This window comes from Convolutriloba macropyga, chromosome 9, assembly GCF_964194025.1.
Source record: "Convolutriloba macropyga chromosome 9, txConMacr16.3, whole genome shotgun sequence".
NCBI lineage: Eukaryota > Metazoa > Xenacoelomorpha > Acoela > Convolutidae > Convolutriloba > Convolutriloba macropyga.
This window is the reverse complement of record NC_134476.1, coordinates 65,668,848-65,696,054: the sequence shown is the minus strand read 5'-3', so window position 1 is coordinate 65,696,054 and position 27,207 is coordinate 65,668,848. Positions and strand designations below refer to the sequence as shown.

At 34.9% G+C, this 27,207-nt stretch overlaps 1 protein-coding gene across 1 annotated transcript in view; it reads right to left on the bottom strand.

Annotated features, from left to right (window-relative positions):
• Positions 1-27,207, bottom strand: part of LOC142346291 (neural cell adhesion molecule 1-like) — a 98,307-nt gene that overhangs the window by 66,474 nt on the left and 4,626 nt on the right. The window contains exons 2-5 of the mRNA XM_075398806.1: positions 23,898-24,138; positions 11,272-11,386; positions 10,464-10,645; positions 9,343-9,501 (exon numbers count right to left, since the gene is read on the bottom strand). Of these exons, the coding sequence (XP_075254921.1) occupies positions 9,343-9,501; positions 10,464-10,645; positions 11,272-11,386; positions 23,898-24,084 (643 nt within the window). The 5' untranslated portion in view covers positions 24,085-24,138. The remainder of the gene's footprint in view (positions 1-9,342; positions 9,502-10,463; positions 10,646-11,271; positions 11,387-23,897; positions 24,139-27,207) is intronic.

Below are 27,207 nucleotides of genomic sequence, written 5' to 3'. Positions count from 1 at the left end.
CTTATAAGTTAGAAGCACTGCTTTTTCAGCGGGGCTATGACTTTGCGCAAAGAAAGTGGTACAGATTGGGGTTGAACAGATGCATTTAAAACGAACAAAGGTATTAAAGTGAAGAGAAGTTTTAAACTAAAAAGATGTAATTAAAATGAGCCGAGATTTTAAAATGGAACAGAGGTTTTTAAAATGAGTAGATGCATTTAAAATGAACAGAGGCCTTTAAAAAGAAGAGGACTTTTGTAATGAACGGATGTATTTAAAGTAAACAAAGTTTTTTAAAATAAACCGAGTTTATTAAAATGAACAGTTTCTTAAAATGAACTCAGATTTTTAAAATGAAGACACTTTTAAAGTGAACAAATGTTTCTAAAATGAAGAGAGATTTTAAACTGAACAGATGTATATAAAAGGAACAGAGGTTTTTAAAATCATTATAGTTTTAAGCAAGATTTGATACTAAACATATATGAATGGAGAGAGATTATTGACTTGAAGAAAAACTTTTCAAATGAACAGTTTTTTTCAAAAAAAAGAGGATATATAAAATATAAAAATGTATATAAAATTAGGAAAGATTTTAAAATGAACAGATATATTTAAAACGAACATAGATTTTTGAAATGCACAGATGTATAAAAATGAGGAGAGATTTTTAAAATGAAGAGATGTATTTAAAATAAACAAAGCTTTTTGAATTGAAGACAGATCTTAAAGCGAACAGATGTATATGAAATGCGCAGATGTATTCATAATGATGAGAGATTTTTAAATTGAGCCGATGTATTTAAAAAGAACCGAAGTTTTTAAAATGAACAGAGATCATTGAATCGAAATGAGATTTTTAAATTGGCAGAGGTTTTTAAAATGCGAGCAAAATTATCAAGTAAACAGATTTATTTAATCAGAACAGAAAAATTTAAAATGATCAGAGGTTTTTAAAATAAACAGAGACATTCAAGTTGAACACATGTCTTTTAAAAAGCCAGAGGTTTGAAGAAAGATTTTTAAAAAGAACAGAGATGTATATAAAATGTAATGTGATTATAAAATGAACAGAAGTATTTAAAATGAACATGGGTTTTTTAAAACAAATAGATGTTTTTAAAAGTGTCGCAAGTTTCTTAAAATCAACTTATATAAAAATGGACAGTTGTTTTAAATTGAACAGAGGCTTTTAGAGTAAACAGAGGTATTTATAATGGACCGGGGTTCTATAAAATGATTGGGATATTTTTAAAGTGAACAGATCTAATTAAACTTACCAGAAGTTTTAAAAATGAACAGAGGTTTTTTAAATGAACACAGGTTTTCAAACTGAACAGAGATTTTTGAAATGAAGGAAGAATTTTAAAATGAAGGATTTATTTAAAACGACCCGAAGTTTTTAAAATGAACATATTTTTTCAGTTTGAACATATGTATTTAAACATAACAGAGCTTTTCAAAATGAAGAGATTTTTTAAATTGAACTCATTTTATTAAAATGAACAGAGGTTTTCAAAATAAGCCCAGTTTTTTGAAATGAACAGTTTTTTAAAATGAACAGAGATTTTTAAAAAAAGAAGAGATTTTTAAAATGATCAGATGTAAATAAAATGAAGAGAGCTCTTTTTAATTGAACAGATATCGATGTGTTTAAAAAGGATATCTAAATTTGTCAAAATTTATACTTCAGTTGGAGTTTTCACGGTTGGATTATACCAAGCAAACACAAAATGTTGATTTTTATTGCTTATTTCATATTTTATTTTTATATGACAGCGTTATCGCAAGTTCAATTTGAAACAATTAGTTGCTTCACAGCGCCACAAATTTTTGTGAAATCTCACATTTTACCAGAAAACTTTTAAATGCTTCAATCTTGTTTTGATCAAGATGACACAAAATTTTTCCCAACTTCTCAAGAGCTTCAAACAATAGAGGAAGCAATTAGCTGTTGAAGTTTGAAAAGAGTTCAAAGTCTTTTCAAAATTGATGAAAAGTATTTGAAATCACTCAAACTCCTGCCTTCCATTATTGACTTCCTCCTTTTAACAAGATATTGATTACTGCTTCTTTGTTTTAAACATCTCTCACTTTCACTTGTTTGTAGTTTTGTTGAAAAAAAATGGATAAAGATATTTTCTAAAAGTATTTTTTAATTTCGTTAACGTATTCGAAATTTTTTTCTAGCCTCCAAGTTATACGATTGAAATACATATTTTTTCACTTTTTAAACTAGATATCTAGTTAAAGACAAGTTTCAACGCGTTACTCGATCGTTATATCCAATATTAGCTCAGCAACATTTTCGATAACTAATCATTTTTTTGAAAGTTTATAAGACTATAAGCATTTTATGTATAATTCGGGAACAAAGTTACTAAAATATACTTCAATCTACTGGTACAAAATATAAACAGAAATACTATATATAAAGACAATTTTGGGCAGGGAGTGATGCGTCTATTCTATAGCTGAGGGTTAACGTAGAGTTGAAGAGGTGGAGGGGGGGGTTCGGTCATTATAGTTCGGCGATGCTTGTTTTTCTTCTGTTTTCAAGACGTGAACGCTAACATGCACCTTACTCCACACATTTGTAAAGTGTGCCGATTGATGGAAACTGGTTAATGGAATATTTTGATTACAAAAGTGGAATGAGGAGGGGGAGGGGTGGGGGAGGGGGGGGGGGGTAAGTTCGCCTCTTTGGCTCTTTAGCTAATTGAGGTCCCTCTACTTAGAAACCCTTGTGTGAACGGATAAGCCACATGCTGGGAATTTTTCAGGCAGTGAAAAGGCTTACTTCCGTTCATGTGAACAGATTTCAACCTAATTGCTATTATATTCATTCTATGTGTCATTTTGTCAATCTTTTTTTAGTTATACTCTGCATTATATATACTCCTGTATATAGACTTCTGTATTATATATACTCCTGTATATAGACTTCTGTATTATATAGACTCCTCTATATAGACTTCTGTATTATATAGACTATCATATATACTCTGTATTATCTAACCAAATATCATGAAATCAACTGTTTTTATGCCTATAGATTATATCGCTTAATTATTTTGGGGAAAATTACGCCGATCAAAGATTAGGAAAAATGGAGCGTATAAAATGATACCTATCATTTTAGCGAAACAATTAAATCTGTTCAAAATAAACTTTATAATGTAAGCTTTTACAATATATAGCTAAAATTGACAAACAGGTATTTGACAATGAAAGCAAAGACTGAATATGAAAACCTATTTTGGGAAAGAAGTGATATAGGTCTATCTGAGGTTTAAATTTGGGTGGGGTGGTTATGATGGAGTGGGAGGGGGTGTGAGGTGGTGTTTATTAATCGGTGGGTGTTTAATAGCCCATTCTATAAAATATCAAAGCTAATGTTTTGAGAAAACTTGTTCACGACAAAGACTATTAGAAACGCCCACATGTTAATCCACACATAATTTACATTTATCAGAGTTTTATGAGGTCACTTTTAACAAAATATAGCTTTAAATTTCTTGAAATAAGACTTTAAGGTAGAAAAGGTGAACAGCTTTTGAGCAAATATTTTGAGAAAAGTTAATCCGTAAAAATTAAGGGTCTATATTATTGATCGGAGTTTGGGAAAAGGTTCAAATCGGGTTCAAAGAAGCATGATAACTTTGAAATGTTTAAGATAATTGTTCGTTTTCTAAAGCCTTTTCTCAATGGCAAGTAAAACTCTTACACAATCCATTAAAGAAAAGTTAGTCAGCTAACTAACAAAAAGAATTCCGAAAACCATGACACGATAGATAAAATTATTAATAAGTAGTAAAAAATACAAAAAAAGAATATGGAAAGAAAAATTCAACCAAAAATCAAGTTAAGTTCTTGAAGCTAGTGGGGAGTAGGTACAAATTTTTGTCTGCAATATTTTTGGAAATATGTTCTGGAAAACAAATTTGGAAATAGAACCAAACTTCTACTTCTTGAAAATGAAATTCTAACTATAAAATGTAAATTTTAATAAATTTTATTTCTATCCCGGGTCGAGTACCGAAACTTAAATTCTAAGAACTTGAAAGTTAAGTTCTTACAAGTCGCCTTACAAGTTTTTCTGCAAAATATATTAGTTCTTATAAAACTACCAATCATCGTACCTAAAATTATACGAGAAAGCGATAACCGATCATCTTGTCAATATATTGAAGTTTCGGAAAAAATAGCGAGTTTCGACTAGAGAAATGTTCTGCTTAAAATGAAGGAAAGTATTGGAGAAAAAAGAAAGAAAATTCCATATTTTGTAAAAATCTTGTATAATCTTCTAATATAATCATCTCGTCTCGACCAGGAATGTCTGTTTTATGTAAGGTTAAACTTTTTGATAACTATCTCAACCCTTAGATACAGTAAATTTAGACATAAACTCCAACAATCCCTTTAACCGTTTATTTATTAGTAAGATATCAATCTCACAACGCCTAGACAAAAAATCTCTAGTTAGCTTAATATCAACTGCCATTCCCAATAGCTAAAAATAAAGAAACAATACTCATCTTACATTAATGTAAGAAAAATAGAATCTGTTAATTACTTTCAGCTTTTCCAAGTAAGAGTCGAAAATAATTTGAAAATATTAGGTCCAAAAAATTGAAACCTTTTCCTTGGCGTCAGGTCAATTCAGTGCAAGCCGCCTAGATTTTGTATGCTCTTTAATGTATTAGTTTACAATATAGTATTGAAGTTTTTTTTTAATTTTTAATTACAAATTGCAACCTTTTTTGTTTTCGCACTTTTGAAAATTGACTGTTAACTTTTTCATACGGCCAATATGACTTTTATTTTTATTAATGAAGGAAACCAATGTTCATATCGCCTAGAATATGAGTTCACTTGCTTGAAACATTGCTCGCATTTTTAGAAAAAAAAGCAACGGTTAAAAAAATTAATCTCAACAAAACGTGCTATTGGCGAAAAATTACAACAGGCAAAGATTGCACAAGTTTAAAGTAAAATTTTGAAAAAATTTGCTTTACAGAACCTGCATTCTGATAGGAGGTTCTAAACAGTCAAACTATGAAAATTTAGCAGTAATTATAAAGATCAAATACAAAATGCAATCTCTTTTATTGATTTTCAATTTTGGTTATAAATTTGACACAAAAATTGGCCAAAAACAAAAAATAGGTCATTAGTTTTTTACCTGATCATGCTAATGCTGATATTATGGGTGCAGTCGAAAAACCAATTGAACGAATTTTATATTAGAGAGACAATATCTGGTTTATTTCGGTAAACTTGCTGAATTTTTATTAATAAAGAATATTTCAGACAACAACAACAACAACAAACTATGTATTTCAGTTCGACATAACCTTCAATCTTCTGAAATTTTTAGCAGAGTTTTTGTTCAAATGCTTTTGTGATGTATGAATCAAACCAATTAATTGCTAAACTAAACTTCAATTTTACTGTTTTTGTACTTATTTTGTATTTATTTAGCACTAATAAAAAACGTTTCTTAATAAATCTGATGTAAACTTTTAGGTTAAAAACTCTTAGCTTCTTTTTCAGTTTAGTACGATATTGATCGAGATGGTGTTTTGAACAAAGAAACTGGTTTTCCTGTAATTATAGTTTTAATTATAGTTCCATAAAGTGTAAAGTCATTTCCCGTGTAAAGTCGTCAACGTTCAAAACTTAAAAATACAACAAAAAGCAATGAATGCGATACATGGTTGTAAGATTTGCCGTTTTTAGCGTTGAATGCGATGAAAATAAAATTCCCGCTAAAAATCGAACGCCCTAGGTCAATTGACTGGTAGAAAATTACCGCAAGTTTTCTGCTGTAATTTTCTTTAAAAATGCTGTTTTTAGCAGAAAAATTCACTGCTAAGAACCGACAAAAGTTTGCCGCTAAAAGCCGCCAATTCTGAAATCATTGAACGCATGTGTTTTTCATAGAGGTGAGTGAATCTGATTGAAATTCAACAGCAAAAGCCTAGGAGTTAGTGATTGGTGTTGGAGCGGAAGATGAAGTGGCTGACAAGCAGGAAGTTAGAATGGGAAAACCAGGTTCCAATTTTTTTGGTAAGAATTTCGGTGAAACCAAAAGTTTCAGCGCTAAGAACCGCAAATCCTACAAAAATTTACAGCTTTTACCGGCATTCATCTCTAAAAGATGTGGGCGTCTTGTGGTAACTTTTTAAACTGCTGTTCATCGCTTTTTTTATTATTTTCTCGACAAAATCTCGACCAGGTTTTTACAGAATGATAAATGTGTACATTGAAAAACACTAACTAATTGTTTTACCAAAAGTATTTAGAAGGGGATCTCACTTAGGCTTCAATTCTCAGCTATTGTTAATGGCTAGAAGTTTTACTCCATGCGATTATGTAGCAAGCATTAAAACAATCACGTGCACAGTTTAAAATGACGAAAGTCTGCAGTGCCAATAGTTAAAATGCCAGAAGTTGCTACTTAGCCAGAAGTTGACATCCGTTGACTTTCCTCATTTTAAAACGTGCGCGTTTCGTGTTTTAAGCATGGTTAAGTGACTCTGCAGAACTCACTTCGAAATTCTGACTCAATATATCGAATCGCTTCACGGCTCTCGATTCATGGCTTTCGATAAACGCAAGAAGTTCTCAATGAATTCAAGCAGATTCACTTAACCATTACATAAAAATAATATATATATATATATATATATATATATATATATATATATATAATATATATATATATATATATATATATATATATATATATATATATATTATACAATTTATTAGAATATTATGCCCCATATACAATTTACAATGTCATGCAGCACGTTGATATGAAAAAATTAGCACGTGCGCGTGCACCCAAGGAGCTTAAAAGTTATATTTTTGCCCACTAAAATGGTGGGACAAAACAGATTTTAATTTTGTTCCGACCCACTGTTGTTCCGACCAATTGGGGTTTTTTTGTTCAGACAATTTTAGCCGATCGATATAATCATTGTAGAGAGTTGTGAGTGGTATCATTAGAAAGCCCGTCTAGCGTAGAATAAGGAATCTTCAATTTTCGTTTTTTTGAAAGTGAGTTATCGAGGTTTAGAGTTTTCTGAATAGTAGACGTAATTCAGCTGTTTTTGTTCTCATTTTCGGTATTTTTGACAAAGTTTTCGTCAATTTTGCTAAAAAATTTTAATATTGTTAACTGTATTGTTATAAAATTTATCTCTAAAGGTAGATGAGGGTCGCTGAATTGTTTCATCCGAGTCTTTTGTCCAGAATTTAAATTAAATTTTTCCAAAAACTAAACTTTTTTTCGTCAAAAATGGGAGCAAATTTGCTTCCCTAGTGCACTTGCTTTAAACTTGCTGGAAAAAGAAACTTAGAACTCCATAATTATACAAAATGCATTATTTATTTTTGACAAACGGCAAAATTTTGCATAAAAACTGATCTAATTGCCAACCCATTCCAACAATTGAGAGTTTTTTTGTTAGACCCGAAGCAATATCTGGACTGGTCTTGATCTCACCATATCCTTACGATAAGAAAAATTTCAATGGAGCGCGACCTTTTATTCGAATCACTTCCGCTATCTAAATGTCTTTATGAAAATTACTGACAAGAATTTCAAATCAGAGCTCATTAATCAAAAAAACACGGCCCAACGAGATTATTTGATGACTTCTGAGTTAAGCTCATGGGTTTTATGGATCTGAGCATTTGTTTTCGCAAAAATTTTTGGACTTCTTGAGTTTTGCTTTCATTTGTTTTCATTTTGTAGCCCAATGACTTATTGTCCCCAATCAAAGATCTTTTTAGCGTCTTAGGAGGTTTAAACGAACATAGACATCTCTTTCATTTGTTATCTAACGTCTGTTATGACTTTGAATACATTTGTTTTAGGAAAATATTGGTGATTTTGTGAAGTTTGCCACCATTTTATCTTGTTTCTCTCAACTTCGTATGCAGACAGAGTTATCTCACAAAATTTTGTGGATCTCATTTTGTTTTTGACTATGTTTGTCTTTCTTTTTGTTGTTGTACGCCATATACCTGATAACAATTTTTGTTGTCTTATCTACGTAGTCTTCTTTATAAGGAAGACTCGTTGATGTTAAAGATGAGGAGAAAGTAACGGTTTGCAGTTCTTGCAGGTATTATCCTATAATTATAGTACCTTGAACAGTGTGATGTCGCAAAATTGTTTGAAGTTTTGGCTTTTTTTTCTGTTTGTTGTTTTTTTGTGGGGTCGTGACTGAGTCTCAAAATTAACAAGCCCAATTGGCTTCCTCATGTGTTGCATGCAACTATGTCCATCGCTTGTTGTTGAAAACTCAAGTCTGTTATGACTATTGAAAACATTTATTTTCGAAATATATATATGAATTTTCGACCTTCGTCATTTTTTAAAAAGTTTTTCGGTCAAATATTAGCTCATTCTCTGTAAACATAGGTCAAAACTCGTTTCCAGTGAGCTATAAAATAATCTTTATAACAGTTTTAATTTCAAAGATTGGTTTCTCAGCTTTGTTACTACTGTTACTACGAAATTTCATAAAATGTTTGAGATTTTTATTAATTTGTACATCAAAGGATTTTTGCTTTCTTTTAATAACAACTTATAAGATTAGTCGAAAGTCCGCTTGGCTTTACAATTTTGCGCAATTGAACAAAGGATAATGTCTCAATTGCTTCCTCTTGAGATATAAATGAACATTTTAGTGATTTCAGTTGGTATCTGATGACATTAATAACTGTGAAATTAATGGTTTAAAAAAACGTATTTTCGAACTTCACACCTCTTTGCCCTTTTTTCCAACCTGTTATTCAGTCGCACTGAGGACAGGTCCCGTATCTTTTCTAATGAAGTCTAGGTTAAATTTTTTGTTTAGGTTTTATCTGATGCGAGTCTGATTTTGTTATGATTTTAATTATCATAGACATGCAGTTTTGGTCGTAAATAATTTTTGTTTTTTGTTTTTTATTATTGTCCTTTCTACTAGTCCTGTTTTCAACAACTTTCATCGGCCCTCTAGCGTTGCATTATCGTATTCCATTGGTTGTTCATTGAACGATATCTATGTTTTTGAAAGTTTTCTATCTTCTCATCATTTGGTAGCCAATTAATTCAAGAATTTGGATGAGCGGGGTCGGAAAATTATGTGCGTACGCACATCACCGAGCCGCCTTGTTGTCTTTATTAGCGTCTGTGAACCAATCAAAACGCGCTTTTACACTCAATATAGCTTGTATATCCTTATAAGAATACGGACAAAAATCATAATATCTATATACCATTTTAGAGGAGTAAACTAATGACTATAGATGTTCCTGGGAGGGATCGATTCCGAAATTTGTCGTCAATATTGTACTTACTGGAATTGGGAGATATAGAAGGTGCCACTGGTGTTGACCTTTTGAATGCCAGTGCATTCTTTGAGTTCCTCGGATCCTGAAATGAGGCTGTGCAGCTGAGATTGGCAGGATGACCTTTCGTCACATATTGTGTAGACTCTGCTTCCAATTCTATCGTATCTGCAAACAAATTAGCGTCTTTCCTATTACCCCCCCCCCCCCCCCCACCAAAACATAGCCCTCCCTCATTATGATTTAATAACCATGATTTCGGGGGGGGGGGGGGCTGACGTTATATGAAAACTAAGCTAGAGGGCTATAATGGGAAAGACCCACAAATCAAGGGTAAGACCAAAACCTTGCATGAAAAAAGGGGTAATCCAGATTAATTGGCACCTATTTTGGACGATAAGTCGACTATTTTCTGCGTTTTTCGGACCTATTTTGGACTATTTAGACTTGGATTTAGACTGGCCAAGCGTAAAAAGTGACATGATCATAGATGATCAAGTCTTTTTTTACACTTGGCAAGACTAAATCCAAGTCTAAATAGTCCAAAATAGGTCCGAAAAACGCAAAAAATAGCTGACAATTTGTTCAAATCGCTTAGAGTCAGTAATAAGACTATTGACTCCTGGATCAAGGTTTTTGTGTGAATTTTTGTAAAAAAAATACGGTGAATGCGGTGAATTTTTGTAAAAAATGCGGTGATTGCGTTGAATGCGTTGAAAAATATATATTTCACCGCATTTCTTACAAAAATTCACCGCTAATTTCACCGCATTTCTTACAAAAAATCACCGCATTTGTTTTCCAACGTTTACTTAAATTCACAAGAAATAGCAATGACGTTAGTGACAGTTGGCGCAGTGGAATAAGAAGACTTGCAGGAGGTCAGAGATTTGAAGCCGTGTACGGAAATTTTTTTTGGTATGAATACTGAGAACGCGGTGAAAATAAATAATTCACCACGATTAACCGCATTCACCGCAAAAACATGTAAGAAATACGCGGTGAAAATTATTTTGCATCTTTAGCGTTCGTGCCCCATGATAAATATAAATGATATCCATTTTTTTTCACCGCATTTCACCGCATTTCTTACGAAAATTCACCGCTTGGCTTTAGGTGTGGGAACTTACATGGAGCAGTTAGAAACACATCAGCATAATCAGATGGAAGGAGAGTATTTCTACAAATGTACTGTCCCTTCAGTCTCCCCATCACATTACTCCCTCCCCCTCCTCCCCCTGAGTCACGTGACCTGTCCCCTGTCCCCCCTCCTCCTCCTCCTCCAGCAGACATATCACTTGAAATAGGCGGTCTGAAAAGCAAAATAATCAATTCTGTGTTTCACCAAAAAGCCGATGATATTTTTTAATAAAACTAATTAACCCTTATTAAACAGATAACATCGCCAAGTAAACCATCACCCAAATCAGTTCTGCGTAAAAAGAAAAAAGCAGAAAAAAAGATGAAATTTTTACAGGAATAAAGAGTCAAAATGTCTTTCGTTGTGAATAATTTTACTCAAATTAATCAAAGAAAAGGCATTGGATTTTAGCTAGGAAACTCGACCATATAATTTTAGTTTTGCAAGACTTTCTAAATCGTCTCATAGGCCGAAAATCGTTAAGGTCCAAACCTGAATATTGTTAAAAAAAATTCTTCAAAATCCCAAAGAGAGCTTGAAATATTCCCCTTAGGTATGAAAAACGTCAAATCTTAAAGAGAATCACAAATAAACATAAAACAATTGATCAAGCGTTTCGTCAGATTGTGGTCAGATGTTTGAAAATCAAAGAGTCGTGTGGGTAAATTGAGAAAAAACAGTAATAAAAAAACCGAAAAAGCATTCAGAAATGAGTTAAACTACACTGCGATAGCTTAGATTGTGTTTCGAATCCCAATAAAAAGAAAATATAGAAAATGTTTAAATTTTGTGGCAACCTGCGTGATTCTTCCACACTGATGACGAGTGTCTCTCCTCTATCTGTCAGTCCAACCAGTCCTGTCTTGTTTGCTTCCCAAGGAACCTCCCACCTCAAGAGGGCGTCCGTATCACCTGAAAAAGTCGGAAAAGTTTGAAAATTCTTGGAGACCTATCTAAATGTTGTTTATTACTGCCATGGGAAGGTTTGCCTGGGCAACTAAGAAACCAGTGTTGAGTACAACGACGAAAAAACGACAATCTTTTTGTAAGAAATTGTAGTTTTCCTAGTTTTATCGTCGTTTTTGTCGTTTTGTCGTCGTTTTCTTCGTTTTCATTAGTTTCCGTCGTTTAAGTCGTCTTTTACGTGTAAGAAATAATCGTTTCTTCGTCGTTTTTGTCGTTTCTCACGTCTTTTTTTTAATGAAATCGTCGTTTTTAATCGTTTTTTCGTCGTTTTTGATCGTTTTTTGTCGTTTTTTTGTCGTTTCTCACGTCGTTTTGTTTTCCAAAGAAATCATCGTTTTTTATCGTTTTTTCGTCGTTTAATTGCTCTTGAAGCTTGTTGGTGATAAAAAATCGTTTTAGAAAATCTGTTGTAAGGTCCAGATTCCGCAGTGGGCAGTGAATCACGTAATGTATCGGGAGTTCAATGGTTCGAATCCCAGCGAGGAACCGTTTCTACGTAGATGTTTTCTACGTAGATGTTTACATAAAATAACGAGGAAAAATCGATCATTTCTTACATAAAAATAACGACGAAATAACAAACAAAACGATTATTACCACAAAAGGGCTTTGATCGTTTTTGTCTAAGGAAAACGATTAAAGAACGACAATTTCTCACAAGTGAAAAACAAAATTCCTCAACATTGTAAGACACAGAACACACGCAACACTCGAAATTATAATTGCACTGCTCATTTCATTGATATAACCAGTTTAGTTGTAATAAAGCATCCCTTAGCGCGTTGTAGATGAGATGCAACCAGACAAAAATCAGTCGTGAACAGATATCAGGGAGTTTTTGAAAACTTATCAGTTTGTTTGAAAAATTTTAAATGCGCAACCAGCAAGTAAGTTTTCAGGCGTAGATTTCAAACACCTGCAAAATCTCCACCTTAACATATTCATTTCAAATTATCTAGAAACAATTTTTGACGTGCAAGTCAATAGAGACGGTAACAAGGGCGACTTTCATTTCATTGTTTTCTGAGGAAAAACACCGGCTGTAAAAAACGCAGCGGAAGAATCGGCCAGCAACTACATTTTCAGAGAACCCGTAAAGTTCTTAGTAAAAATAGGGATAAAATGAAAATTTAAATAATCTTGAAAATCAGCCCGGAAAGAAACTAATCTAAATTAAGTCTAATCAATCATTTCTTATTTAATGGAACTGCTTGTAAAAACCAAACTATTTCTTGATCAAATTAGGAATATTAAAATTTTCACAACAAAAAAACCTTAATAAGCTCAAAAACTCAGAAAATCGAAAAATTGTAAGAACTTGATTGAAAGGTTCCAACTATTTGTGACTTTGATTTAACAGCAAAAAACTTTATTTTGGCAAAGTTGTACTAAGTTGGTCAATTAAAAAGTCTTTTGAGCAATCGTTGTCTTCTAGATTGCAAAGGGGGCAAGAAAACAAAAACATTGGGCAAAAAATTGACAAATAGTTGAAAATCCTCCAAACAATGATACTATTTCTATCAAAGACCAGGGGTAAGAACAAAAACCCTTCTCAATTCGTACTCGGCGATTTTGCTCAAAAATTGAACAAGTCACACATTTCGTTTCCTGCTTCAAATTAACTTCAGTAGAATTGATTATAAAAAATATTTTTATAATATTCCTAGTCGAGTTGTAATAACTTCTCTGAAAACCATAAAAAGTCAGAAATATAGTAATGCCCATGACTCATAATCAGCCAACTGCGATTTAATATTCAGAACTTAGGCAAAATTGAACAGGTAAGCTCGCTGGTCCAATAAAAACGTGATTCACAACAACTAGTTCAAGGTTAAAGCAATTTTTCATTAACTTTATATTTAACATCCGATCGCAATTTTTAACATCTGCTTGCAGCTTTCAACATTGCTTGCAAATCAGAAGAATCAAATTGCTTGGGCAAAGATAAGTTCCATCGCCCCACGTTTTTTTGGAAAACTGAAAACCATCAAAAAATTTGAACAATTATTGCCACGCTATTTGATCCAAGGTTTTATTTCTTGCTGACTGGTTATAAGCAAGATCCAAGTCCTATTCAGTTTTGATTAAAAGATTTCACCACATTTTGTATCATTGATGTCTGCTCTGATATTATTTTAATGTGCCTTGTCCTGATTAAAGTGTTATGTCTTGGCACAATTTGAGTTAAATTTGTTTCTTGGTAAGTCTTGAGCAAAGTTGCCAACGTCATTTTTTAAATAAAAAACAAAGAACATTATCTATGTCTTGCGCCAGTACTGCACATTTCTGATTTGCAAAACCGTTTGCAAAGTTTCAGAAAATGTTGCTGAGCCTCTGTTCTAAACCTTTCAGATGTGTGTTCTGAAAAATAAGTTCAAATCACTTTTTTAAAAAAATCAAAATTAATTGGATTTGGGCAATATTTCTATTTATCAATTTCACGATTCAGTAATTATTTTTGGATTTTATTCCAGCATTCAGGCATAAAGTTCTTTGGGGTTTTCAGTGTAGATATCCCACCATTGCCAATTAAACAAGTTTCTTCGATTATAATTCTCTGTACAGTTGGAAAATATTTAGAACTGTTTGTGGTCTAATTTTACTTAATCTATTGATTTCGTATTTTACTCGGAGGGAAATGACATGATCGAATTTGACTCAGAATACGACTTTCTTAGTTTCCAACCTGTCTTTTTTCGACTGCGTTTAAATTATAGTTCAGTCTCTTCTCATTTTTTTACCTCTAAAAATGAGTTCAAACCAAAATGAGTTCAACTCGAAACGTCTTCCGATTTTGGTATGACATTTAAAACTGCTGTGAACAAAAAAAAACTTTTTCAACCGAATTCATCGATTATTTCAAACAATTTAATCATTCATTCACTTTTCATGCCTTCCAGCCAAAATGTCTTTAAAAGGTCAATAATTTAGCAGAGTAGAAAGACGGGGAAAAAGAGCATTAAATAGGATTAACTATTCCATATAAACGAGTGGAATCCATTGGGGTGGAATGGAATAAAATGGGGAGAGACAATTTTACACACCCCCATTAATGAGGATTAGGCTTGCGGCTGGCCGTAATTTACAAGTCTTAATGCCAACGTAAAAATGAATGATTTTGGGGTGGTAGTGGTTGGGGGGGGGGGGGGGGGGGGTAAGTGTAAAATGTGATGAGAGAGAAATAGCAGTAGAAGGGGGGTTGAGGGGTAGGGTATTGAGGTTAATGGTGGCTGCAAATTCTATCAATCATTCTCTTTTCTGCAAAATACAATTTCCTAATTTAAGCCTTTCGGCTTTTGCCGTTCAAGATAAAAAAAGAATTTTGCATCATTATGTAATGATTTTCTTTGAAGTCGATTTTACGATTGACAAAAAAAGAAAAATTGTCGGTAAAGTACTGCAATTTGTTTCCTTAGGTATAGACAGATTAGATGTCGATACAGTTTTGGTAAGAGAAAATTCTCAAAAATTAAATTCAGCGTATCTTATTTTGGTGCAATTGTAGTTAAGTAACAAGGTTAAATAGTTAAATCTCGATCAGCTGCACTGACGAACAGCACTTTGGGTCATCTTTGTTCTCTTGACCCCCACGCCCCTTTTTTGGAAACACGAAATAAGAAAATTGCGCAAAATCTAGACTCCAAACTAAGCTTAGTTTGGAGTATCTACGTTTGTAAGTTAGCTTACAATTATAGTTATATTTCTCTATCTTTAGCCTACAAAACACAGGTGTATTTTAAAGGTTACTTTTTAATTAATTTGTTCTCAAGTTTCATTATAACCGATTAAGTTTGCTCTCAAATATTGTTGGAGCTGAGCTTAAGGAATAACAAGCTTGTATAGGCGGGGAAAATAGAAACAAAACACTTTCTGTTGTCTTAGTCATTTAATAGTTATAGTTATAGTTCTAGTTCTAGTTACAGTTTGTCACGTGAGAAAAAAGAGAAAAGGGGGAAATAACAAAAAGCAACACACAGAACGCAACGTAGTAGCCGCAGAAAACGGCTGAAAGTAAAACTCAGCAAAATATTGCAAAACAAATTGTCTTGAGCAGTAAATAACGTGTTACTGTGTCTTGAACTAGAAATATTCCTGAGCAGTAAATTGTTACTGTGTCTTGTATTCAAAATATTATTCTTGAGCAGTAAATTCTGTTACTGTGTCTAGCATCAACGAATTATTGGAGCTGAAATTCAACTGTTACAACCCCAACTTCTGGTATTCTCAACTTGTGAGTACAAACAGCAAAAGCCAACTTAAGTTTAAGCTTAAATATTTTTGCACAAACAGGTCTTAGACATATATCTTTGTCTTCGATTTGTTTTTTCTATCGGATTGAACTGGTATACATAAAGAGATCCCGTATTGTGTGATCTGTAGCAATCCAGTTCAAATTGATAGTTGAAAACACTAAGATCAGCGAATAGTTACGAACTAAAATAGTTAATGCAACGGTAAGTACAGCAGAGCGGATATACAGTTACAAAAGCGAACTGCACAAACGAAGTATCCGGACAGATTTTGTAACCACTCAGAACGAACTGGGCGGTGTAAAACTTTCTTTGTGAAACACAAGGAGAGCAGCCGTTACATTTGGTCCGCCGACCCGGACAGTGGAATAAACTGCTGTCCAACCCCACAGTCGAAGTGACGAAGTCATCGACGAACAAGAACAAAACCCAACGAACATTTCAACAACGCAAAGCCAATTAGGCAAAGCAAATAGGAACGTTGAAAAGCAAAACTCAATTAAAGCAAACAAACAAAGGAGCTGTAGAGATTCAAGCTGCAGTCCCGAAGTGCACAAGAAGTGACTCCGTCACAGAGTCAAAGCGTTTTGGATCGACAGATCAACAACTTGCGAAACAAGTGGATTGAGAAACAGGAAGAAGGTTTTGAGCTCATTGATAACCGAGATCGACCAAGCAAGCTCAAGACTCTTTATCAGCAGATACTGCAATTGGACGACAGCATTCAAAAACTCGTGAATAAGAAAGCTGAGACTCTCCGAGACCCAGATATTTCTTTGAAACGCAAACGTGAGAGAGAAAAATACTTTCAATATTTGAACGCAGAGTGGTTACCGTATATCCACGGAGAGACAAACATGTCAAGCCAGCAAAGCCAGTCAACTCTTCATGCCAATGAAGAGCAACCGCCTGCGAATAATGTGCATCAGTTAGAACAAAACGTTGGAATTCCAGAGTTTAACCAAAACCATGGTAACACAAGTAATGCAACGACGAATACGGTTAAACGGACAATCAACCAGGATACAGAAAACGTTTCGGAAACATCTTCAGTGAAACGTCGGGTTGAAGAACGAATAAAGGAATTTGAAATTGAATTTGAAAGAAAGTTGCAAATCGAACGAGCCCAATTTGATCGAAAGAGGTTGGATCTAGAAATGCAAATGAAAGAACTAGAGATGCAACATCAGCTTCGGGAAAAAGAGCGAGACCTAGAGCGCCAATTGCAAAAAACAGCGTTGGAGAAAGATGACTTCCGTTCTCAATCGACTAAGGCGCGTGACAAGTCACCTTTCAATTGGACCCCAAAAGGGAGAGATGTCTCGGAGTGGGCGAATTCGATGAACGACACGCGAACGCCAATTCGACCAAGAGCTCGCTTTGACGTCAGCCCTGAACGGAATAAGCAGAGGCATTACCCATGGTACCCAAACTCTCGCGAACGCTCAGTAAGTGTTGAAGGGCGGGATATATCGCCGATAGCTGCAAGGCACTACAACACTGGACATTCAAGCAGTAGTTTACCAAAATTGAGGTTGAACAATTTTGACGGAAACCCACTGGAGTGGCCTGAGTGGTCTAGCATGTTCATAGCAACAGTAGATAAACGCACGATTCCCGACTCAGAAAAGATGAGCCATTTGAAGACTCTGCTAACAGGCAAAGCAAAATCTGCAATCTCGGGAATGGGCTATTCTGGACAGTTTTATAGTGCTGCCTGGAACATTTTAGAAAGAAAATTTGGAAGACCGCATGTAATTATAGATGCGCAGCTTGAGAGCCTACGAAAAGCTAATCAAGTGAAACCTCATGATTCAACCAGCCTGATTAATTTTTCTGTTATTGTATCTAACTTCGTGAACGTGCTCAAAGAGTACAAACATATTGGTGATTTGCAATCAAGTTCGACATTGTACATGGCAGTTGATAAGCTACCTCAAGTTCTTAAAGAAAAATGGTGGTTCTACGTCGATGACAAAGACGAGGACTGGCCTGACCTTATCATGTTTGAAAAATGGCTATCACGAATGGCATTCGTGCATGAGGGGTTTTCATCGTTTAAAGGGGAACAGAAAGATGAAGACCGACGCAAGACAAATAGAGAAAAACGATTCTCGAAGACATCGAACTTCAGTGCAAGTTCAAACCTGCAAGAAACCAAACAAATGCAAAACAACAACTGTCCACTAGCGGATGGCACTCATAGAATATGGAACTGTCCAATATTTAAGAATATGAATGTCACCGATCGCTATGCAGCAGTGAGAAAAGAACGCTTATGTTATGGATGTCTGGGGAAAGGGCATTCAATCAAAGATTGTAAAGTTCACCCGTGCGGTATAAATGGATGTACCAAAAAGCACAACAGACTGCTACACTCAGAAAGCCAAATGGACGAGGGTAGTCACGCAGTTAACGTAAGCGCAGCAACAATCAACCAGAGTAACCAAGTTACTAGTTTTCTTCAAATAGTTCCTGTATCGGTTCAGAGTGGTAGTAACAGGTTGACTACCTACGCTTTCCTCGATAGTGGGTCCACAGTATCATTCATCGATCAAAGTGTCAAGGATCAACTACAAGCCAAAGGCGCGGACGTTACCTTGAACATAGCTGGCATACATGGGACGCAAGATTTGAGGACAGAGAAGGTTCCTATCACAATAAAGGGACTACATTCAAAGGTGCATTCGATTGAAGCGTTTGCACACCCATCAATCTCGTTGGGAAACACAACATATGACTACAAGGAACTGAAGAACAGATTCAGACATCTGAATGTTCTCACTAACAGAACATTCAACCTGATGGAAGTAGGTATTATACTTGGACAAGATGCCTACGAAATTCAACGTCCATTGGACTATAAGATTGGAACACGAAGTGAGCCTTTCGCCGTCTTAACAGAATTAGGATGGGTAGTCAGTGGTCCCATGACAGGCAAGAAAAGTCAAAATGTTTGTCATTTTGCCTTCACAGAAGATGTGAAAGTGGCAGAAAATATCCAATCATGGTGGGACATAGAAACTTATGCTTCCAAAATAAATGTTGTAAGTAAATCAAAGAAAGAGCAACAAGCTCAGAAGTTTCTAGATAGCACTACAAGGTTTACAGGCGAGCGGTACGAAGTGGGCATGCTCTGGAATGAACCAGAACCCAGTCTTCCAAACAACTACGGCTCAGCCCTTGGTCAGCTCTACTCACTGGAACGAAGATTCCAACGAGACCCAAAGTTAAAAGATTTGTATCAACAGTCAATTGATACAGATGTTGAAAAGGGATTTGTGAAGATCCTTGGTAAATCGGAAGTCAAAGGCACTTTCGGAAGAGAGTGGTATTTGCCACACCATCCAGTACTAAAACCCAACAAACCGGGTAAAGTTCGCCGTGTTTGCAACGCTGCAGCAAAATACAAGGATATATGCCTAAATGACAAGTTGTTAGCCGGACCCGATCTGCTACACGGGTTGATCGGAACAATATTCAGATTTCGAGAAGGACCAATTGCCCTAACCGCAGATATTGAATCAATGTTTCTGCAAGTGCAAGTTCCTGAACGGGATAAAAGCTGCTTGAGATTCTTGTGGAGACCAACAATGAATGAACCTGTGAAAATTTACGAGTATCAGCGTCATGTTTTCGGAGCAAAGAGTTCACCAACATGTGCCAACTACGCTCTGAAGCGAGTAGCGATCGATAACGAGGACGAGTTCCCAATTGCAGCAAAAACAATCCAAAACAATTTCTACATGGACGATTTCATCAAGTCAGTCGAAACACCTGAAGAAGCAATCAAGGTTTTCAAACAACTGCAACCTCTTCTCTCAAAACATGGATTTGAACTGAAGAAGTGGATCACCAACAGCGACGTGGTAACCAACGCAATCCCAGAGGACTTAAGATCAATCAGCAAAACAAAGAAGGCTGAAGTAGAACCCAGCCAGGAAGGGTCATCAGTGCTTGGGCTTCAGTGGACGATTACCGATGACAGTCTACAGGTTTGTAGAGGTACAACGTACAAGAAAAAAAGTTGAGAACCCAATCACCCAAAGGAAGATCTTATCTCTAGTTTCTTCAGTGTTTGATCCTCTTGGACTGTTTGCACCATTCAGTGTCCATATGAGACGACTCCTGAAGAGCATCTGGACCAAAAATGGACAACATTGGGACAACTCAGTAGAACCTAACGAAGAAGAGGAGTTTCTGAAGTGGAAGGCGCAGCTTCCAGAAGTAGCAGAAACCAGCATTGATAGAAGATACTTCAGCACAGCCAAGGACAAATGGGAACTTCATGTGTTTGCCGACGCATCTGAAGACACAATGTGCGCAGTGGCTTACCTACGTTCAAAGCCCAAAGAATACTCAGCAGATTTAGCATTTGTAATCGGAAAGTGCCGAGTCGCACCGATGCGACACCTTTCCATACCACGCTTGGAACTACAAGCAGCAGTGATGGCAGTGAGACTTAAAGAACAGATAGTGAAGGAACACGAATCGAAGATTCAGAGTTGCAACTTTTGGTCAGACTCCACTACTGTTCTGCAATGGATTCATAGCTCTCACCGTAAGCAACAGGTGTTTGTTGCAAACAGAGTGGCTGAGATTTTGGATACAACTAATGTTTCACAGTGGAATCATGTGAGTGGTATTAACAATCCAGCTGACATCGGGACACGAGCAATCAATGTTGACGAACTCAAGAGAAGCGAATGGCTCACTGGGCCGGCCTGGTTGAAGCAACGAAAGAACGAATGGCCTGAACAGTTGAATTTAACATTTGCTTCAGACGAACAAAACGACGAAATGGTCTTCTCAGCAAAGGTTGAAGAAAAGAAGCCGATGATTCAGTGGGAACGATTCAGCAATTACAATCGACTAGTAAATACAATGGCAAACATACAGCGTGTATTCAAAAAACACAAACCGGCAACAAAAACACTAAGTGTTGAAGAAAGAGAGGATGCACAAGCAAGCATCTTCAGACTACTGCAGCAAGAACAGTTTACTGAAGAGATGAAATCTCTCAAGGCTGAAAGGGAAATTCCAAAAAACAGCAAAATCCTCCAGTTTTCACCATTCATAGACCAGCAAGGACTTATTCGAGCTCAAGGCAGAATAGGTAAAAGTCAATTGAGCTTCGAAACGAAGCATCCAATACTGTCACATTGGAAGCACCATGTAGTTGAATTATTTTTGCGAAATGAACATAGGAATAGTCATCACGAAGGTACTGAACATGTCAGAAACATAGTTCAGCAGAAATTCTGGATCCTAGGCATACGAAATGCTTTGAGATCGATCAAAAACAAATGCATTAGATGTCGAAAGGGAAAAGCCCAAACAAAGGCACCAGTAATGGCAAATCTACCTGAAGAACGATTAGTGGCATCAACAGTGTTCTCGAATGTGGGCGTAGACTATTTCGGACCATTCACAGTAAAGATTGGTCGAAGAAACGAAAAGCGTTGGTGCTGACTATTCACATGCCTTACTGTACGTGCGGTACAAATAGAGATTGTACCAAAACTAGACACTGATTGTTGTCTGAACGCAATTATGCGATTCATTGCACGAAGAGGCAAACCGGTCAAAATGATTAGCGATAACGGGACAAACTTCGTTGGAGCTGAAAAAGAACTGGCAGAGTATATAGCAGCATGGAACAAGGTGCGAATTGAAGAACATCTGATTCAACAAGGTATCAGATGGAAGTTCAACCCACCTGCAGCACCACACTTTGGAGGAGTGTGGGAAAGACTGGTTAGGAGTTGCAAGAAGGCAATGTACGCAGTGCTGGGCAATCGATCAGTCACGGAGGATGTTCTGTCAACCACAATGTGTCTTGTTGAACAGACGCTGAATGCTAGACCGCTGACACAAGTCAGTTCTGATGCTACCGATTTAGAAGCTATTACTCCAAACCATTTCCTACTTGGCAACAAGAACCTTTGTTTACCGTATCTATCAGGTGCAGAGCAATTTGTTGATCATAGAAAGCTCTTCCGACAAACACAAGCTTACGCAGACCTCATCTGGGACAGATTCCGTAAAGAATACTTGCCAACGTTGAATAGTCGAAAGAAATGGCAGACCACAACGGACAGAAGTCTTCAGCAAGGTGATCTTGTGTGGTTAGTGGAAGACAGTGACAAACGTGGATATTACAACCTGGGTCGAATAACCGAAACCTTTGAAGGTTCCGACGGAGTGATTCGATCAGCGAAAATCCGAACGAAAGATGGATACTACAAGAGGCCAGTAGTGAAGCTCTCTCCAGTACTACCAACTGAAGCTGATGTTTTCACGAAGGAAAACAGGGCCAGCGATGTTGGAGCTGAGCTTAAGGAATAACAAGCTTGTATAGGCGGGGAAAATAGAAACAAAACACTTTCTGTTGTCTTAGTCATTTAATAGTTATAGTTATAGTTCTAGTTCTAGTTACAGTTTGTCACGTGAGAAAAAAGAGAAAAGGCGGAAATAACAAAAAGCAACACACAGAACGCAACGTAGTAGCCGCAGAAAACGGCTGAAAGTAAAACTCAGCAAAATATTGCAAAACAAATTGTCTTGAGCAGTAAATAACGTGTTACTGTGTCTTGAACTAGAAATATTCCTGAGCAGTAAATTGTTACTGTGTCTTGTATTCAAAATATTATTCTTGAGCAGTAAATTCTGTTACTGTGTCTAGCATCAACGAATTATTGGAGCTGAAATTCAACTGTTACAACCCCAACTTCTGGTATTCTCAACTTGTGAGTACAAACAGCAAAAGCCAACTTAAGTTTAAGCTTAAATATTTTTGCACAAACAGGTCTTAGACATATATCTTTGTCTTCGATTTGTTTTTTCTATCGGATTGAACTGGTATACATAAAGAGATCCCGTATTGTGTGATCTGTAGCAATCCAGTTCAAATTGATAGTTGAAAACACTAAGATCAGCGAATAGTTACGAACTAAAATAGTTAATGCAACGGTAAGTACAGCAGAGCGGATATACAGTTACAAAAGCGAACTGCACAAACGAAGTATCCGGACAGATTTTGTAACCACTCAGAACGAACTGGGCGGTGTAAAACTTTCTTTGTGAAACACAAGGAGAGCAGCCGTTACAAATATAAAGGTGCATATTACAACGTTGCGAAAGTTAAAATTAATCGAGGTTAGAAATATCTCAAGTTAAATTTAGCTACAGGTATTTATTGATAAAAGAACTAAGTCAGTTGAAAACAAAACCTGGCTGCTTTAAAATCGTATAGACATCACAAACAAAAATTTTTGGATGTTCAATTTACGAAGTGAAGCGTTCATTATCAGATTTTTACCAGCCAGCAGTTGATAAATTCAATTTGTGGTTCTCGAGAAAATTGAGCAAGGTTAATTTACTCGGACTGTTTACTTTTTACCAACAGAAAACAAAACAAGAAGCAATGCATGTATTCGTGCTAACAAGAGGATTCCAAAATAGTCTGAATTTGCTATCATTCAGATTAAAATGAATATTTATTCATGAACTTTCATGAAGGAGGTATTAAAAAAATATTTCTAAATAAATTGAACTCCCATTTATAATTGGCACTACTCTTGTTATCAGTATTTTTCAAAAAAAAAACGTATGCTAAGTTTTCTTAACCATATTTGTGCATTTTTTTGAAACGCAAGAGTGCAAAATTTTTTTGATCAATTTTTTATTATGCATTTTCATAACCATGCTCAATGCATAAACCAGCATTTCTTTCTGTCTTATAAAATTTTTCTTTTTTAGGTTGGAGCTTTATGTGCGAGCGCACATTGTCGGTCCTGCTTGATTCATTTCCTGCCCTCCACAGTCTCTTAAATTCATACTACCATTCCAAACTTTGTGTTGACGAACAGCAATGTTCTCAACATTGTAACATAAAGTTATTTGTTTTTTTTTCTGGTTTGTAAGGTTTGTAAAGAAAATTTTGATAAAGGTTGAAACAAAAGGACGAACAAGTTATGCCTGAGAAACGGTATCTAGTATAAAAAAAACTCGACTTAATTTTGTACGCAAAATGAATTTGCCTTAACTTATAACAAGATTTTAACAAGGACCTAGGGTTCTTCATGTAATCAATCTCAATTTTTCGACATGCGATTGGATTACGCCACATAACATCTATAATCTCGCAAGATCCTTTCAAGATCAAGCAAATAACCGACACAGATGCTTTATGTTGACCTACTGACCTCTGCAGTAAAGCGGGAACATCTGATTGTAGTACTGTGACAGTTTGACCTCTCTGACCTCTACGTCCCACTTGTTATAGATGGCCACTTCACTGCAGACATTACTCACAATTGATAACAACACTCCAACTGTGATCACACCCATAATTTTTGGGTCAGGGTCTGCAATCGTGAGCATCATCTCCATTTGTCGGTTTGTATTCAACGGCGGATGTTAAGACGTAATTGGTCAATCTTTTAACTAAAATGTGAATTGAATCAAACAAATTTTGCAAATTGATGACGTTTTTAATAAAATAGCGATTTGTTTTGCCTGACGATAAACAAATTTCGAAGTTATAGACTATATAGAGAGGTATAAATATGTGGCGTCAATGAAAAGGTTGAAAAATGGGATCAACTAGATTTGGAAAACAATCCAAATGATAAAAGCGAACATTGTGAGTGTTTGAAAATATATTTTTGACGGCAAAAACGTCTCTTTAAGTTGAAACTCGTTGAAATCAAGTAGGAAAGAATGTTTTCAGTAACCACGGATGTTCCCCTTTTCGGTCAAACACAAAAATTGTTTAACTTAAAACATTTTTGTTAGAGATTAATAATATTTAAAAATTGTCTATGGCGATTCAGATGACGTTGAAATTTTATTCAACCCAACATTTTGTTTTCTGGTGAATAAAATGAAAAAACAAAAACTGCAAGACACCGGAATCGATTCGAATTTAAAGTGCTATTCTATTTACTAATGCTAATCATCTTGAACATAAAAAGAGAAAAAACAAAGAGAAAAAAAACAGAAAAATAAATCAAGATCTGATAGCATTTCCTGAAATCCTTTATCAGTTGCGACTCCAAAACAATGATTTGATACAAAAAAAAACATTTGCATTATTCGAAACAGTTATCTGTTTTTACGGAAACAACCATAAACTGACAGAGCAGAACAAAACAAAACTTCAAGCAGCGTAATTGGAAAGGAAAAGGAAATGAAGAACAAAAATTCAAAATCAATTAACATTTTTACAAAATTGTCTACAAAAATCTATTTTTCGACAAGTGACCACAATACAGCTTTTCAAAAATTGTCTTCGCCATCAGTGACCCACAAAACACTTCTACTTTAAACAACAATGCCAAAAACAACTAAACAACACTAGGCAAAAGGCAAAAAAGGACTGAAAAGATATTTGAAATAACTTTTCCGTTGTTTCATTGCAAAACTGCACTACCTAATGCTCAATTAATTTTTTCCCAAAATTTGAGCCATTGAAAATTTATACATAATCAGGTGATCAGGAAAATTTAAAATGAAAACGCCAGAATAGAAGAGAGAAATAGTCTAAAAAAGTTAAAAACAGTCAATGAGAACAAAATCTGATTCAATCTACTGAGTTTTCTTTATCAAAAACAAGTCGGGATTAGCACAATCATTTCAAAAAAGTCAAGAGAAATCGCAAAGTAACACATCTTTGACCAAAAAAATGCAGTTTTCGCCATAATCGCATGACACTCTTTCGTATCACTACGTTTCCGGTTTCTGGCCTCAATATTGATTAAATCCATGCCAACAAAGTCTGAGCTCTTGGTGTTTTGCTAGTGATAAAGTAAAATCCAACTGCTATTTCCCCTTTGTTTAGTGACAATAGCCAACGTACTACGAGTTTTTGATTTTTAATTTGTGTTTTCAGAGTAGCTATAATTTGAGCAAAAATTGATATTCGATTGGCAAAATTTGATTTGCATTCCTAAACAAAAGTGTGCTACAAAAAAAAACTTTTGATAGCGAATTTTTTCAAAAAAAGAGTACATAAGGGCTCAATTTGTTTTTCTTTTCTACACCAATCGGTAATATTATGCCAGTTTTTATTTTTTTCACGAAAAAATCTTTTTTGTATTCAGTAAAAATTATTGTACCACTATAAATATTTCTCAGCAAATAGGTGAATTTTGGTTTTCAACAAGAGTATCTACTTCAATTTTTAATAAAAGAAGCGAGTTACGGCAAAATTTAAGGAAAAACTAAGATGGCGAAGTCAGAAAAAAAACAAAACGTGTATATCTCAGCAATTGCGGGAAAAATTATCCATGTTTTTAAGGACAACTGTTTTCTCACTGACAAATTGACAAAACAGATGCCTAATATCGCTGTGCAAGTTTGAAAAAACAATTAAATTATATCTTTTTTTTATTCCATCTATCTGTAGTAGTACAGATAGATAGAGTAAGAAAGATCTTTTCAAATTTGCATATCGATATAAGCTTAACAATGCAACCGTTTAATGAATTTATCTCTTGTGTGTTTCATTGTAAAATGAAAAATTGCTTTTTTGTAATAAAATTGAGAAAGTGCTGGTTTTGACAACTCATATATTCATAGCATCTTACAATCTGAAATAGAAAGAAGTTTTTCTGAAGTATATTTCTGAAATTTTTTGAAATTTCACCAACTTTAACTGCGTCACAAAAACATTTGCTATCTATCTAGCTATGTTTGGTTTTCGAAAGAGATACTAACCAAAGACTGTTTATTGTTACTGTCACTAATGAACTCAAAGTTAACTAAAATTATCTTAGATAAGCTAAAACTTAAAAAATGACGATATTACAAAGTTTAAAGAATTGTGTAATTTTGAAGCCGCCAACCTTAAGGCTGTAAAGCTCCCAACTTTTTAAAGTGGAAAATGTGGTTAATAAACGTTTCGCTAACATAAATAAAAAGATAATTTACAACACAGAATTTAAACCACTAAAGAAAACAGCGCCCTCGAAAGATCAAAAATACAGAGTTCAAATTATAGGATTAAAGAATTGAAGAACAAATTAGGAGGGTAAGCCAGGGTGAAACTGGAACTGGGAAAAGTTAAACTTGGCTAAAAAATAATAGCTGAGTAATATTGAGAGCGAGTTAATGTTGACATTTTAATCTGATGTTATTGCCAGGAATGGTTCCAAATTACTATTCCTATTACAACCTTTATAAAGCGAAGATCCATTTTAATTTATAGCCAATATTTCAAATTGATTTCAGTCTATTATAACCAGCCTTATAACTATAACTAGTATTTCAAATTGATCTCAGTAATGTCGATAGAAGAGACAACTATTATAACCACTCTTATTATAACTGGTAACCTTATAACTAACTAACCAACTCAAGGCTAACTTGACTGGAAATATTCGAGGAAGGGTAACTTTGTGGTGTTAATATTGTTCAGTTTTGTTTTTGAGAGTTGATAGGCTCAGACATAATTTGTAGTTTATTCGAAATATTCTTGTTCATACGGAGCCGTTTTGAAGATCAGCTCAATAT